This window comes from Perognathus longimembris, chromosome 7 (assembly GCF_023159225.1).
Source record: "Perognathus longimembris pacificus isolate PPM17 chromosome 7, ASM2315922v1, whole genome shotgun sequence".
NCBI lineage: Eukaryota > Metazoa > Chordata > Mammalia > Rodentia > Heteromyidae > Perognathus > Perognathus longimembris.
Genome location: NC_063167.1, coordinates 62,305,700 through 62,322,189, shown reverse-complemented (window position 1 = coordinate 62,322,189; position 16,490 = coordinate 62,305,700). Strand labels below are relative to the sequence as shown.

At 37.1% G+C, this 16,490-nt stretch overlaps 1 protein-coding gene across 3 annotated transcripts in view; it reads left to right on the top strand.

Annotated features, from left to right (window-relative positions):
- Syde2 (synapse defective Rho GTPase homolog 2) overlaps nt 1-16,490 on the top strand; it is a 32,674-nt gene that overhangs the window by 9,451 nt on the left and 6,733 nt on the right. For 2 of the 3 annotated variants that reach the window (XM_048351684.1, XM_048351687.1), the window contains exons 2-6: nt 2,493-3,179; nt 8,370-9,466; nt 13,545-13,671; nt 14,606-14,787; nt 15,849-16,080. In XM_048351684.1, coding sequence (XP_048207641.1) covers nt 2,493-3,179; nt 8,370-9,466; nt 13,545-13,671; nt 14,606-14,787; nt 15,849-16,080 — 2,325 coding nt within the window. The remainder of the gene's footprint in view (nt 1-2,492; nt 3,180-8,369; nt 9,467-13,544; nt 13,672-14,605; nt 14,788-15,848; nt 16,081-16,490) is intronic. The other variant, XM_048351686.1, reaches the window with a different exon arrangement.

Here is a 16,490-nt window from a genome sequence, read left to right as displayed (position 1 = left end):
TGCTAAGTGTTTTTTTTTTATGATTATAAACAATTAATTTTGAGTACTAAATCCTTGGCCACATACTTTTTTGTGCCTCATGATGATAATCATACATGCCTGGGACTGTTGAAGAGCTTAAATGAAGTTAGGGGCTTCCTTACTGCTTTGTGTCTCCTGATTGGCCACTCACTTACTAAGTAAATAAATATCTGGCTTAGTAGGAGTTCATAAGAGTTTCATTCTCTCCTGAACTAATTAAACAATGAACTCAATCTACATTTTAGATACATACTTGTCTCAATACTGGGGTTAAAAGTCAGGGCTTCTCCAGGTGCCTGTGGTAGAGTACCAGCTTTGAACTGAAGAGCTCATAGGACATCACTCAGGCCCAGAGTTCAAGTCCTTGAGCCACAGCACCACTTCTGGTTTTCTGGTGGTTCATTGGAGATAACTTCTGGTTTTCTGGTGGTTCATGGACTTTCTTGCCTGGGCTGGCTTCAAATTGTGATCCTCATCTCAGCCTCTTGAGTAGCTAGGATTACAGACATAAACCACTGGCTAGCAGGATGCCTGTTTTATTTTTATTTTATTTTTATTTTTTGTCAGTTGTAGGGCTTGAACTCTTGGCCTGGGTGCTGTCCTATGAGCTCTTCAGCTCAAGGCTAGTGCTCTACCACTTGAGCCACAGCTGATGGTTAATTGGAGATAAGGATCTCATGGACTTTCCTGCCCAGGCTGGCTTTGAACAGTGATCCTCAGCTCTCAGCCTCCTGAGTAGGTAGGAGCATGAGCTACCGATGCCTGACTTTTTTGTTTTTTTTTTTGACCAGTTCTAGGCCGTGAACTCAGGGCCTGAGCACTGTCCCTGGCTTCTTTTTTGCTCAAGGCTAGCACTCTGCCACTTGAGCCACAGCGCCACTTCTGGCCATTTTCTGTATATGTGGTGCTGAGGAATCGAACCCAGGGCCTCATGTATACGAGGCAAGCACTCTTGCTACTAGGCCATATTCCCAGCCCTGCCTGACTATTTTTAAAAAGGATTTTTTTGGGATTGGGAATGTGACTTAGTGGTAGAGTGTTTACTTAGAATGCATGAGGCCCTGGGTTCAATTCCTCAGTACCACACAAGTGAAAAAATAAATTAAAAGGATTTTCTTAAAAAACAAATTTATACTTTTCAAAGTTTTTTTTTATTACAGGGAGGGTATGGAAAAGCTTAACTATACACGAACCTAATATTTTGTTTGACGTTAAGCTTCTCATAGCTTAATGTGTTCCATCATAACATGTTGCATCATTTTTTTATTTGCTGTAACACTAAGATGAATCAACCCACCCACACTCAAATTTATAAACATGACGTGATTTCTATAAATATGGTTTTATTTTAATTATGTATGTATACTAAGTTATTATAGGTACATATGTAGCTTATTCACTGCCATTGAAGCCTATTTAATTCACTTCTTTGGAAGCATAAAACTTTTCTACTTAGATGAAGTAATGTTATATGTACATTCTTAAGAATTTTATCACATTGTATTAACAAGTACATTTATGTAAGTGTCTTCCAGTGGACTTTGAATTTATAATAGTTGTGTTATACTTACTGTGAAATAGAATGCTCCTGCTTAGGAAATTTCTTACTTTTGTTTATGTCTTAGATATTTATAACTCAAATTCTTCATAAGCTAATAAACTGTATGATTAGAAAACGGGTTATCATGAAATTTTATTAATTACTAAGAAGTGGCATTTTTGTTACATTGTTACAAATATATTTGAAAAGAGTCCAACATTATTTGTGCTTTCTAATGATTTCTGGAGCTTTGTAGGGGGCAGGGGAAAGAGGCTGGAGCTGGGCTTGAGCTTTTTTGCTCAAGTCTAGCTCACTGCCACTTGAACCACAGCTCCACTTCTGTCCTTTTGGGTGCTTAATTGGAGATAGAGTTTTTCAGACTTTCCCACCTGGACTAGATTCGAAACCATGAGCCTCAGATCTCAACTACCAGAGTACCTAGGATTGCAGGTGTGAGCTACCAGCACCCAGCATGGTCCTTTTAATAGTGAGTTGAAAACAAAATGGGCAGACTATAAAAAAGCATTCTATTGACTTTTTATAAAGCCTGTTTTGCCTTAGGTTAAGCAGTAAAGTTTTTCTTTGTAAAGACTGTCCATATATTCTTTTTAGAATTCTATGACACTTTAGCAGTCTGATCGCTAACTAATGGGAATCATATTCACATGGAAAATCCAAAATGTTTTCTGGTTTGGGTTTGTTCTCCAAATGTGATAAATATTATTTTTCTTTTTAGATATTTAAATAACTGGTGTGAAGTGACATGGTTTTCCTGTTATTCTAGGCATTGCATTCCATTTTGTTTTGGTCTCCAAATGTGATGAATATTACTTTTCTTTTTCTTCTTTTTAGGATTTTAATAACTGGTATGAAGTGACATGGTTTTCCTGTGATACCAGACATTATATTCCATTTTATTTTCTTTTTGAAGCAGATTTATTTGAAAATGTCTATGGGTCATCGATGAAGAGAAGAGAAATTGAAGACCTGAAGGATAATATTGAGTTCAGGGATGCTAGGCCGCTTAACAGCATTACTGTTTCAAAGAAACGCAATTGGCTGTATCAGAGTACTCTGAGATCTCTTAATCTAGAAGAAAATAAGAAATTCCAGCATAGAAATCCTTTTTCCATCCCTCCTGTGTCTCTACCTAAACATCAGCTATTGCAGCATTCCCTCAAGTCATCTGAGGAGTACTGTACATACATGGTTTGTGATACTACCACCCCTTCATTATCAAGAAACTGTTCTCTTGACTCTAATGAGGAAAACGATGCAGATGATGAAGGAGAAATCTGGTACAACCCTATTCCTGAGGATGATGATGCCAGTGCCTTGAATTTCCGTGAGGCAAATCCTACTGTCCTGAAGCTTCCTGCTCTCAGACTGAGCATATTGTCTGACAGTGACCCAATGAAAGCAGAACAACATACTGAAGACTTGCTATGCTCTGTGGAATACACAGGTGATACTCAGAGCTTGCAGTCAAATGGAATGAGTTCCAGAAATTCCACCCATTCTACAGAATTTATGCAGCAGTACAAGCAAAGGCTAGGACGCAAAACCCAAGAAAATATAATGGCAGAGAACAGTCTCATGTTGAAATCTGCTTTTTCAGGTAAAATAATTCTAGGCCTGCCGTTTCTTTCTTTTTCCAAGTCTTTGATAATTGCTGAAGCTAAATTTAGATGTCTGTTGTATTTTGTATACTTCTCAAGTTTGTTTTCTTTATAAAGAATTTGTTTTCATAAAAATAAAACTCAAGTTTATATCGATCTTTTTCTCTCCTCCCTCTCTTTTTCCCTTTCTCTTCTCCCCCCTTCCATCCTTGCATTCTTTTCTCCCTTTCCCTTTTGTGCTCCTGTAGATTGAATCCCTGGGCTTTGTTAGGCAAGCACTCTACCACTGAGCTACACCATTAATATTGTACTGTACTGTATTGTACTGTAAATATTTTTATATACATGGTGTTTTTTTTTAATCACAGACTTAGTTTTATAAGTGTCCTCTAGTATGTAGATTCTTTCTTTGAGACAAGAGTTGATTTTCTCTTGGTTTTAAGATTCTCATTATGTTATCTAAGCTGGGCTAGAACTTGAGAGACTCTTCCTCAGCCTCTCAACTACTGGGATTATAGATGTGAATCAGAATTCTCAAGTAGATATGTTTTTTATGTAAATGTTGTTTTGCTTCATATATTCAGTGTATCTTCAGTATACTAAGTCATTTGCCTAAGTTTCCTCATGAGCAAAGTAAAGGGAGAAAGAGAAATGTGTAGTAGAAGTAAAACAAAAGAAAATTTAAAAAACTTTGCAAATAGTAAGTACTACAATAGTTACAGAACCATAAAGGAAGCGATTGAAGTTTAATCATTATGTTGAACTATATGAAACTGCTTATAGTGAAGTTCCCCCCCTCCTTTATTTTTCTTTGTTGAAACAGTGTTTGGCTGTGTAGCACAGGCCAACCTCAAACTTTTCTTCCTCCTACTTCAGCCCTCTGAGTATTTGGATTACAGATAATCAGCAGGTTTTTGTTTTGTTTTAAATCCTTTTATTTTTTTAAACTCAGGCACTAGGTACTGTCCCTTAGCTTTTTTGCTCAAGGCTAGTGTTCTACCACTCGAGCCACAGCTCCACTCCTGGGATGGGGCTAAGAAAATAGAAACGTTATAAAGATGAGCTAAGTTAGTTAATTGGAGATAAAGAGTCTTAGGAACTTTGCTGCCCTGGCTGGCCTTGCACCATTATCCTTAGATGTCAGTCTTCTGAGTAGCTAGGATTACAGACATGAGTGAGCCATTGGTACCTGGCAGCAACAGTGTTTTTTTTTTTTTTTTCTGTTAAGGAAAAAAAAAAGAACAATTTGTGTACTTTTATTTTGTTTTTCCTTGTTTTCAGATATGCTTATGTCCCAGGAAACAGAAAAGGGCACATTTGGTAGTACAAAACACACGTAGAACAGAAATCAATTCTGTTTTATAGCACTGTAATTTATAGAACTTCAAATGATGTGGAATATCCAGATATGAGGTGCAGCATATGCTGTCAGTGGGTTTTATTACCTACTGCTTAAATGGAGGATGGAGGAAGCCCATTTCTACAGTCCAGTATCAGTATCTCTGCTGAAGATGGTCTCTGAAGTCAGGGAATCTCTGCAAGGCAACCTAGGTATGCCCCGTAATCAGTTACTTGCAGGAGCTAGTAGTATATGACTGTCTTCTCCATTGTTTTTGAGAGTTTTCTCTTTAGTTAAATTTTCCATAAGTGGGAACAGGTTTTGAATTTTGAATTTTCCCCTGAAGTTTTGTAATTTGTTGTTGGCATTTCTGTACTTTGCAGATAAATGATTTGAATTTAAATCAATTTATAAGAGATACTGGCAAGTAGAGTAAATATTAGATTAAGAGAAATAGTATCAGGCTTGGTGGTACATGCATGTAGTCCCAGCACTGAGGAAACTGAAGCAGGAGGACTTCAAGATTGAAGGCAGCTTGTGTTACCTAACCTGAATCAAGAAAAGAAAAAAACAAATGATGGTGCTACTTGCTCACTGGTAGGACACTTGTCTAGTATTTTTAAGGCCTTAGATTGGGTCCCATTGTCTGAAACAGTTTGTACTATATGATGCCAATTTTGAAGGAAATGCTGAAAACTATGTTTTTGTTTTCTTGGGAATGAAAGTCATTAAAACGTTTTTCTTTGTGCTGTTTAATTGTAGACATAATTTCTTTTATAATCTGGATAAGGAAAAACATAGTATATCATATGGTGGTTTGGCTGGGTACCAGTGGCTCATGCCTTGTAATCCTAGCTACTCAAGAGGCTGAGATCTGAGGATCGAAATTCAAAGCCAGTCTGGGCAGGAAAGTCGGTGAGATTCTTGTCTCTAACCACCAGAAAACCAGAGGTGGCATTGTACCTTGAAGTGGTACAGCACTAGGCTTAAGTGAAAGCTCAGTGACAGCACCCAGGCCCTGAGTTCAAGCCCCACAACTGATAAAAAACAAAACAAGCCCCCAAACTCCCTTGGTTTAGAGATGGTAATCAGGAGAATGATACAGAAGCCATCACAAATAGGGATGAATATGGGATGGGGCTGAGAAAATAGGAACGTTATAAAGGTGAGCTAAGTTAGAAAGTGAACATCTCCAAGTGACATTTTGGTTTAAATTACTTTCATTAAACGTACTGTTTTTTATTTGGGGTCAATTGTGAATCTAATAAGATTAACAAACATTTTAATTTTTTTTAAAGTATAGAATGACTATCTCTGTGTCTCTGTTTCTCCCCTTCTTATTTGGAGACAGGATCTGTTACATAGCTCAAGCTGGCCTCAAACTCAGAATACTCCTGCTTTAGCTTCCCTAGTGCTAGGATTACAGCAGTATACCACCAGGTATACCTCCTTTTGTCTCCTTTCTTATTCTCTTAATAAGTATATAATAAGTGTAATCCTGAAGTGACCAAAGGAAATATAGTTTATTTGTATGTGCTTTTGTGTTATTTATTGCTTTTCATTTGTTTCACTAGTTTTTTTCTTTTCTCTTTTTGTAGAAAGTAATTGATAATTCCTATACTGTATTTCCTAAAAGGTCTACCAGTTTATGGGGCAACTAACAATTGTTTGGTTCATTTGTGCAACAAATGTCAGGGTGCTGCAAATATGCTATTTACTGTTTTACGTGTTACAGTTTTATTTGACTTTAATCTGGTACATACATAAATTTGTATTTAAGGATTTTTGTTTCTTTCTTGACTTATTACAACTATTACATAATTTGATTAGTGTAGTTCATTTTAATTAGTGTAGTTTAATTTTAAACGATTGTGAAATTTGGTAATATTTCATTTCTTGCATCTAATAGAAACAAACATTTTTGTTTGAATAAATTCACTCTTGTCTTCATTAGCATTACAAACATACACAATATTTAATTTTAGGGACTGGGAATGTGGCCTAGTGGCAAGAGTGCTCGCCTCGTATACATGAAGTCCTAGGTTCGATTCCTCAGCACCACATACATAGAAAAGGCCAGAAGTGGCGCTGTGGCTCAAGTTGGCAGAGTGCTAGCCTTGAGCAAAAAGAAGCCAGGGACAGTGCTCAGGCCCTGAGTTCAAGCCCCAAGACTGGCCAAAAAAAAAAAAAAAAAGAAACAATATTTAATTTTAACAGTTTGACTTCAGAGGAGATTATTTAGTTACAGTGTATAAAAATAGTCATCATGTCAAATTTAGTAATGATTTAATGAAACTAAGAACAGTTTAATACATGGGTAGCTTTTCTTGGCTGTGGCAAAATAGATCATTTGTACACTCAAGCAGTCACTGGTATAAAATGTTTTTGACTGGTAAGCTAGAGGAATTGTACTATGATTTGCAAGACAAGGCGATGCTTTGTCCAGTTCATCCAGCATTCCATTACTTATTAGTTGTTTCCAAGAAAAGCCTAGTATACATACTCCCTCTATAAAATAAATACTTCTTTGTCATTAGGACACATAGAAATGGGTGGAGGGAGAGTACTATATTAATACTTTAAAGAAAAGTCATTTAATCTACTGATTTAACAATGAATGCAAATATTTTTCATTTAAATTGTGAAATGTAGTTTTACATAGACTGGTTTCGGCACTTTTTCCCTTCCTTAAGCTATTTATATTCTTAAGAGAACTGTCCAATTCACTTGCCCTTTTATTGATTGGGTTATTTGTTCTCTTGCTATTTAATATTTTGAGCTCTTCCTAAATAGTAATCCTTCATCTGTTAGCTAAAATTTGCTCTCATTCTATGGGTTGTTTTGTTGTTCTGGTGATTGTTTTGTTGTGCAGAAACTCCTTAATTTGCTATAGTTCTCTTTCTCACTTATTGCTCCCAATCTTTTGGGTAGTTGGAATCCTAATCAGAAAAAAATTACCTCTGCCTATAACTTCCAAGGGTTTCCCTACATTTTCCTATAGTAAATTTTAAGTTTCAGGTCTTACTTTGAGCTCTTTGATTCAGCTTTTGTGGTTTTTGTCCAGGGTGAGATTTCACTCTCTTGTAGGTACTCTCAGTTTCCCACCACCATTTGTTGAAGAGACTGTCTTTTGTCCACTACATGTGCTTGGCTCCTTTGTCAAAGATTAGCTTAATTGAAATGTGACATTCTGTGTAACTATTCTGTACAAACTATACAGGAAAGAAGTACATTAACATCTCTGAAAATTATCAGTTTGATTTATGATATTCAATATTCAGTTATTCTTGATTGACTAGAATTCAGCCTGTTTTGGGTGGTATTATATTACAGTAGAATTTTAGAGCAAGGAGGGGCTATTCGTTGCCAAAATTATAAACAAATTTATTTTTTTAACTTGCTTTAAAACCAGCAGTTCTATGTGATAAGAGGATGATAAGCATGGAAGAAAAAGTCTTACAATTAGTGTTTTTAATTAGAATAAACATATTAAGGTGGAAAGCTTTCCTCATTTTTTGGAGAGTAAACCACTGTTTTAAGGTTATAATATAACATACTCACTAGAGTATATTTCACTGGTAAATGTTAAAAATGGGACCTTCATTACCCTGTCACATGGAATAGCACATGGAGATCTTTCTTTTTACTATATACCTGCTGGAGATTTTTGATACTCTGAACATGGAAAAAGATTGGCCTAAACTTCTAGCTAAATCTCCCCATTTAAATGAAACAAGGGAACTATTGCTGTCCGTTTGAGAAATGGATAGTTTATAAAAATAGGAGTAAAAGAAGAAATCAATATGTGCATATCATTTTATAACCTTTCTTTTTTTTTTTTTTTTTAAAGGTCCCAAGATGTTAACTACTACAAATAGAACTGAGCTGGGGGTTGTGGAACCTTCCTCTCCAAGCCCTGTGAAAAAAGGCAGTTCAATTAATTGGTCTTTGCCAGATAAAATAAAATCTCCACGAACTGTAAGAAAACTCTCTAAGAAAATGAAAAGGTTGCCAGAATTTAGCCGAAAGCTGGGTGTTAAAGGAACCTTGAATTATATAAATGGTCCAGATAATTCCCCTTCCTTGTCAAAATGTAACTGTCAAGAAATTCATCACACTGTTATTCTACCTTCTGGGAACACAACCACAGCTGCTAAGAGGAATGTTATAAGTCGATACCATCTTGATACTACAGTATCTTCTCAGCACAGCTACCGGAAGAAAGCTTCTATGAGTTCAAAGTATTCCTGCAAAGGTGGTTACCTCAGTGATGGAGACTCACCTGAACTTATAACTAAATCTACCAAACATGGATCTGAAAACAAATTTGGAAAATCAAAAGAAATACTTCCTAACAGTTGTAGCAAAAATGAAATAGACATTGATGCTTTTAGACACTATAGCTTTTCTGATCAACCCAAATGTTCACAGTACATATCTGGGCTTATGAGTGTGCATTTCTATGGTGCAGAGGACTTAAAGCCGCCCCGAATAGATTCAAAGGATGTTTTCTGTGCAATTCAGGTAGATTCAGTAAACAAAGCAAGAACAGCATTGCTTACATGTCGGACAACATTTTTAGATATGGATCATACTTTCAATATAGAAATTGAAAATGCACAACATCTGAAACTCGTAGTGTTCAGTTGGGAGCCCACTCCGAGAAAGAATCGAGTATGTTGTCATGGAACTGTTGTTCTCCCCACCTTATTCAGAGTAACAAAGACACACCAGCTGGCTGTCAAACTTGAACCTCGAGGTCTTATTTATGTAAAAGTGACTCTTATGGAACAGTGGGAGAATTCTCTCCATGGACTAGATAAGAATGAAGAATCAGTGATATTTGGTGTTGACATTCAAAAAGTTGTAGAAAAAGAAAATGTAGGATTGATGGTACCACTCCTGATACAGAAATGTATTATGGAAATTGAAAAGAGAGGCTGTCAGGTATTATTTCACTGTGTTTCTCTACTACCTCCTTTATTCATTGGTTAATTGATTGAATGTAAGTCTTGGGAGAAAGAATTCAAGGTAAGGTAGATATTTTCCCATTCCTATTCTATTTTTATTCCATTACTCTTTAGGGCATAATTCATACCTTAACCTATGTTGCCCATGACTTGATCCCATGATTGATAGTTTTACCATCTATGTGGTAAAGGAGACTGCATGGGATTTATAACTAGAGATCAAGGTTGATTTACAATGGCATTCCATAGAAAAGCAGATCAAGTAGGCAAAGGCTAATTGATCTAAAGAATGTTTCTTCATGCTTTGACATCCTATGTGATTCCTGTAGCTCTGTTTCACTTTCAGAATGAACTCCCTGTCTCTCTGTCTCCCTGTCATGAGCTAACCTATCTCTACTCTGGGATAGCATGTTGAATGAGGAGAGGTACAATTAATAAAGTATCTCATTCCCTTTTAGATTAGAAGGCAAAGGCAATTATATTTTGTTTGGTTTTGTTTTTGTTGCCAGTCCTGGGGCCTGAACTCAGGGCCTGAGCACTGTCCCTGGCTTCTTTTTGCTCAAGGCTAGCACTCTGCCACTTGAGCCACAGCGCCACTTCCAGCTTTTTCTATACATGTGGTGCTAAGGAATCAAACCCAGGGCTTCATGTATACGAGGCGAGCACTTTACCACTAGGCCATTTTCCTAGCCCAGCAAAGGCAATTATAACAAACAAAAATCCTGGTGTTATTTGTAATAAGATATGTGCTTGTTGACCAGTCATTAGACCTTATCTTTTTTATTATGATTAATACACGTAGATTATGATAATGAAAAACAGCATATCACTGAGGAAAATATAGAGATATAACATGTGCTATACTCATTCTTCTAACATATAATAGGCCTAAAACTCATTGTACTCTGTGCATTTCTGTTTTGGTGCTGTCGGATTTGCAACATTGATTTAAAAAGACAAAAGAAAATGTGAGTAAATATCACAAAATGTGTAGTATTTGCTAATTTAAATATTTTACTTTGAATTTAATGAAGAAACTATAGAAAGAGTGTAGGTTAATGGAATTTTACATTAAGATCTAGAAACCTGGACACAGATGTCTTCTCTTTTACTACTTATTTATGTGATGTTGGATAAATCTAAATGTGTCCAGTAGCTTCCTAAAGCTACAAGTTAACACATCTAAACCACCAGCTCAGACATGTGATTTGGTGTCTAGTTTATGTTGTGTTGAGTGAGGCCTTTGCTTCCAGTCAACTTGTTTGGTGAGTTACTTTTCTTTATTAAGTTTCTGTTTTTTGTGTGTGCCAGTCCCGTGGCTTGAACTGTGGCACTGTCTCATATAGCTTTTGTGCTCGAAGCTAGCACTCTACCATTTGAATGCCTTTTGGGTAGTTAATTGGAGATAAGAGTCTCACAGACTTTCCTGCCTGCACTAGTTTTGAATCATAATCCTCAAATCTCAGACTTCTGAGTAGCCAAAATTACAAGCATAAGCCCTTCTAGCACCTGGTTTAAATTTCTCCATCTTTCTTCCATTTTAACTTAAAAAAAATTTAAGATAGTGTGTAGAGACTTCAGGGATTAAGAAACTTTAAAGCTAATTACTAAATGGAAACTTTTATAGTTGAATACTCAAGTATCTCAAATGGCACTGTCATGTTTATTTTTTGAAATATTTAAATTATTATGCAAAGACTTAATTATTTAAACATTTAATATTTAATGTCAATATTTAAACATTAAAACTTCAATAGTAACTACTTAAATATTTCACTTATGTAAAGGCTGTTAATCAGTTTAGTGGAGTGTCAAGAAAACATTTTTCAGCATTGTTTTTTGTTGGTATACTTAAAGCTTAGGACTGTTTAAGAAAGATCTCCTGCAGGGCTGGGGATATAGCCTAGTGGCAAGAGTGCCTGCCTCGGATACACGAGGCCCGGCCAGAAGCGGCGCTGTGGCTCAAGACTGGCCAAAAAAGACTGGCCAAAAAAAAAAAAAAGAAAGATCTCCTGCAAACTAAAAAGATTTACAGTAGTGTACTTGGGATTGTTCTTTTTGGAAACCTTTGCTGTTTTGTCTTATTTGTTCCCTCCTCTACTTATACATGCACAAATATTTCATTTGTGTTTTCTATCTTCTAGGATATTTATAACATATTGAAATGATTCACAGTTCAAACTTTTTTTGCCAGTCCTGGGGCTTGGGACTCAGGGCCTGAGCACTGTCCCTGGCTTCTTTTTGCTCAAGGCTAGCACTCTACCACTTGAGCCACAGCACTACTTCTGGCCTTTTTGTATATATGTGGTGCTGAGGAATCAAACCCACGGCTTCATGTATACGAGGCAAACATTCTTGCCACTAGGCCATATTCCCAGCCCCTAGTTCAAACTTTTGAGTATTGTTTTTGCCTGCCCGCCCTCCCTCCCTCCCTCCCTCCCTCCCTCCCTCCCTCCCTCCCTCCCTCCCTCCCTCCCTCCCTTCCTTCCTTCCTTCCTTCCTTCCTTCCTTCCTTCCTTCCTTCCTTCCTTCCTTCTTCCTTCCTTCCTTCCCTCTTTCTCTCTTCCCTCCCCCCTCCTTCCCCCTCCCCCTCCCCCTCCCTTTCTCCCTCCCCCCTCCCCCTCCCTTTCTCCCTCCCCCACCTCTCTTTCCTTTCTTTCTCCAGGCCTGGGGCTTAAAATCAGGGCCTGGGCACTGTCCCTGAGCTTCTTTTGCTCAAGGCTTGCACTTTACCACTTCAGCCACAGCACCATTTCTGACTTTTCCTGTTTATGTGGTACTTAGGAATCGAACCCATTACCCTGTTTCTGACTCTATGATTTTTGTACTCAATGTGACTGAACTTCCCAAATAGTCCTTGATTTGGAAGTAGAGGTGACATATTTTATTCTCCTAAATTTTCTGGTTTGTCCTTTGAAAGGACTCTGACAGGTTAATAAGGTATTGTGTTTTTTTTTTTTCTTCCCAGAGACCATCTTGGTTTCTTTCTGTGAACTTATTTAAAGTGAGCTTATTAAGACTAATAATTTAGAACCTTTATGTACTAGTAATATTTAATTTCATTGTAGGTAGTTGGATACTTAATTTCATTGTAGTAGCAGTGAGTATGTGACATTTAATTTTCAAATAGAGGCTTTATTTTTACTCTTGGTATAGCATTTTAAATAGAACTCTTTTATAACTTTACAACTATTTGCTTTTATTTCTTCCTCAGAATCTTTTTTCTCCTAAGGAGTTTTATGAAAATCATATGCAGGGTCCTTGTTTCCACTCTGCTTATTTTATGGATAAACTAATTGAGGGTGTTTTTTGTTTGTTTGTTTTGTTTTTGTTTGTTTTTGCCTGTCACGAGGCTTGAACTCAGGGCCTGGGAGTTTTCCCTGAACTCTTTTTGCTCAGAGTTAGTGCTCTACCAATTTGAACCACAGCTCCACTTTCAGTTTCCTGGTAAGAGTCTCATGGACTATCCTGCCTGCGCTGGCTTTGAACCACATTCCTCAGATCTCAGCCTCCTGAATAACTAGGATTACAGGCATGAGTCACCAGTGCCCGGGCAGTAATTGTGTGTGTGTGTGTGTGTGTGTGTGTGTGTGTGTGTGTATGTGTGTGTGTGTGTAAGAGATTAAAAAACTTGCTAAAATTTACCAAGTTTACCAAATTTACTCTCACACACAGAGAGAGTTTATGATTCAAATGCTTGCTTAATTACTGTGACATACTACCTCTAAGAAATGTTAGGTTCATTTTAGGACAAAAGATGTGATGACATAATCTTAGGTATGGAGATACTGATTAAACATATAAATATAAAGAGAAGGGATTCTGTCTTTTTCTTATGAGAGCCAAGACTATGGAAATTATATTGTATTGTTTGAATTGAAATGAAATACTCGGGTATTTTATTAAACTAATCAATTTAGTCTATAGTGAGACTTCAAAAGCTGTGTTTGAGGTATTGTCATTAGATGCCATTAGAACATATTTGATTGCCAAGTTCATATGATTTATATTGTACTCTTTGTCAAATTTATCATAATGTGCCTATTTACTTCTAGGTAGTAGGCCTATATCGATTGTGTGGTTCAGCTGCAGTCAAGAAAGAACTTCGAGAAGCTTTTGAAAAGGATAGCAAGACGGTTGGTCTGTGTGAAAACCAATATCCAGATGTAAATGTAATAACAGGTAATAAATAGATTTTGTTTTATATACTCATTTTGGAAAGGTAACATCTATAGAAAGTAGAATTGAAACACTATTTTATAACCTTGATTTAATTTTATTTGAGTCTTGTCTAACTTTCCTTCCTTCAAAAAACCTCTTTTGCTATTTTATATAGGGAGATAAGATATGATCCTTGCAGTTAACAGATAACAAATGATGAGAGAAGTAAGGCCTGCCACTAAATTAGCTATAGTAGCTCACAGAGAGAGAGATTAATATAATGCTATGAGAGTTCAATTTGTGTCTTAGGTTATGAGAAGGGCATTGACTGTTTGACTAGAGAATTTAGACTATTTACTAGGCAAAATGACTCCATTAAAGATTTTTGAGTAAGGAAGTCATTAAGATTGTTTTTAGGAATATTAATCTGGCAACTCTATTTGATAGATTTGAATAGAAGAGACCAGAGAAAGGAATCTCTCTCTCTCTTTATCTATTTCCTATCTATCTGTCTGTCTGTCTGTCTGTCTGTCTGTCTAGCATTCCATCATGCCAAGCCTGCTTTTTTGTTTCATTTGCACCATGGGCCTTTTGCTCAGCTTTTTCACTCCCAGCTTGTGTTCTATTTGAGCCACACCATTTCACTTCTGACTTTTTACTGGTTAATTAGAGATAAAGAGTCTCTTGGACTTGTCTGTCCAGACTGGCTTCAAACCTGGATGCTCAGGTCTCAGACTCCTGAATAGGCATGAGCCATCAGGGAATTGCTGACTTTTTGCCCCAGGGTGATTTCAAACTGGGATCTCTTGCCTTTGCCTCTCTGTGATAATGCTTTTTAGTTGTTGCCTTATTGTTTTCAGATTACTGAAAATGCACTGCAGTACATTAAAAACATTTACTATAGTTTATTTCACTTTGAAATATGATTAACTTGTTTCTGATTTGTTTTCTAAAGGTGTTCTTAAGGATTTTTTAAGAGAACTTCCTTCTCCTCTGATATCAAAACAGCTCTATGAAGCTGTGTTAGATGCAATGATAAAAAGTCCTTTGAAAATGTCAGCACATGGTTGTGAGAATGACCCAAGTGATTCTAAGTATACTGTTGACCTGTTGAATTGTCTGCCAGATGTGGAGAAGGTAAGCACAATTGCAATACATTTCCTGAAAGCTAATAAATGAAATATATGTTTAGTTCCAGAGCTATAAACTATTCTTACGTCTTTGTAATTTGTGGCACTAATGAGTTTAAGCTCTGCCTTTATCACTGAAATAAATTATCTTCAAATAATTGTAACAAGGGGATTTTAATCTAGTATGTCCATTTATGTGTATTATGTACCTTGATCAGTCACACAAGCCATCATTCCTGCTCCATCGCTATAAGGTTTGCTGGAAAGGAAACTTGCCACATGCTTCAGGCAGAAGAGTTTATTAGGGGGGAGAGCAAACTGCCAGCTTGCACAAAATTGAGGTATATGGAGAGAGAGGGGAAGGAAGAGGAGAAAGAGAGCAAGGACTCACATTGATTATATAGGGAAAGGCAGGAGACTGGACCACAGTGGATAGGAAATGATCTCAGAGACTGGAGAGACTCAGAGACTGTCCAAGGAAGGTGTGACCAGTACGGGCCAGGATGTGACCTCAGTAGATGAGGAAGTGATCCCAGAGTCTGGGGTCCTTTGTTGACTCACAGGTGATTGTCTGTCAGTCAGTCAGGTGATTGACTGGTTTCAGGCAGGTAAAGAAGGGGGGAAGGGCTGTTGTCAGGGCAGACCTAACATTCCAGGCTTCTGATAGTTACAGATAGGTGATGATTCTCTTTGGCTACTTCCTGCTGGCAAGGGGCATGGACATTAGGGGTAGAGGCAGAGTTGTTGTCTGGTCGGGGAGAGGGCAGCAAGTAACAACTGTTCCTTGGTGGTGAACATGTATATGTGTCCTTGGATAAAATCTGAAAGAAATCTTACAAGGCAGAGACTAAGCAATAAGAAAAAAATTAACTGGCACACAGACAGCAGAAGGATGGTTCAGGGAAGAAAATTAGAAATTGGATGATTTGGCTAGTTCCTATCTCTTACATTTCAGGCAGTACTGAAGTTGGTTGAAAATGTCACACATATATTCACATTTTCTGCTACAAATTGGCCCTTGTATTTGCCTCAGTATGAATATATTAAGTGAGATTTCATTTAATGTAGGCAACTCTAAAGATGTTGTTGGATCATTTAAAATTGGTGGCTTCTTACCATGAAGTGAACAAGATGACCTGCCAGAATTTGGCAGTGTGCTTTGGACCAGTATTATTAAGTCAGAGGCAAGAGACTTCTACCCATAACAACAGAGTCTTCACTGATTCTGAAGAACTTGCAAGTGCTTTGGATTTTAAAAAACATATTGAAGTTCTTCATTACTTGCTCCAGCTCTGGCCAGGTAAGTGATTCTCTGGAAATTGTTTTCAGTGATGAGCTGTCTGAATTAGCCTAAATATGCCCTTATATGAATGAAGAAAATTGTTTCTAGATGTTTTGCCTTTTCAAATAGTTATGAAATTGATACCTTCCCTTTGGGTTTTTCCATTTGCGTTTTCTGCCTTTGCTGATAACATTGTGTGTGTGTGTGTGTGTGTGTGTGTGTGTGTGTGTGTGTGTGTGTGTCAATGTACATATTTTTAATTTAATCAGCTCTGGGTCACAATCCCTTAGCAATCTGACCTTAGGCAAATTTCTTAACATTGTAGACAGGATTTTCTTTTTTTTTTTTTTTTTTTTTTTGGCCAGCCTGGGGCTTGGACTCAGGGCCTGAGCACTGTCCCTGGCTTCTTCCTGCTCAAGGCTAGCACT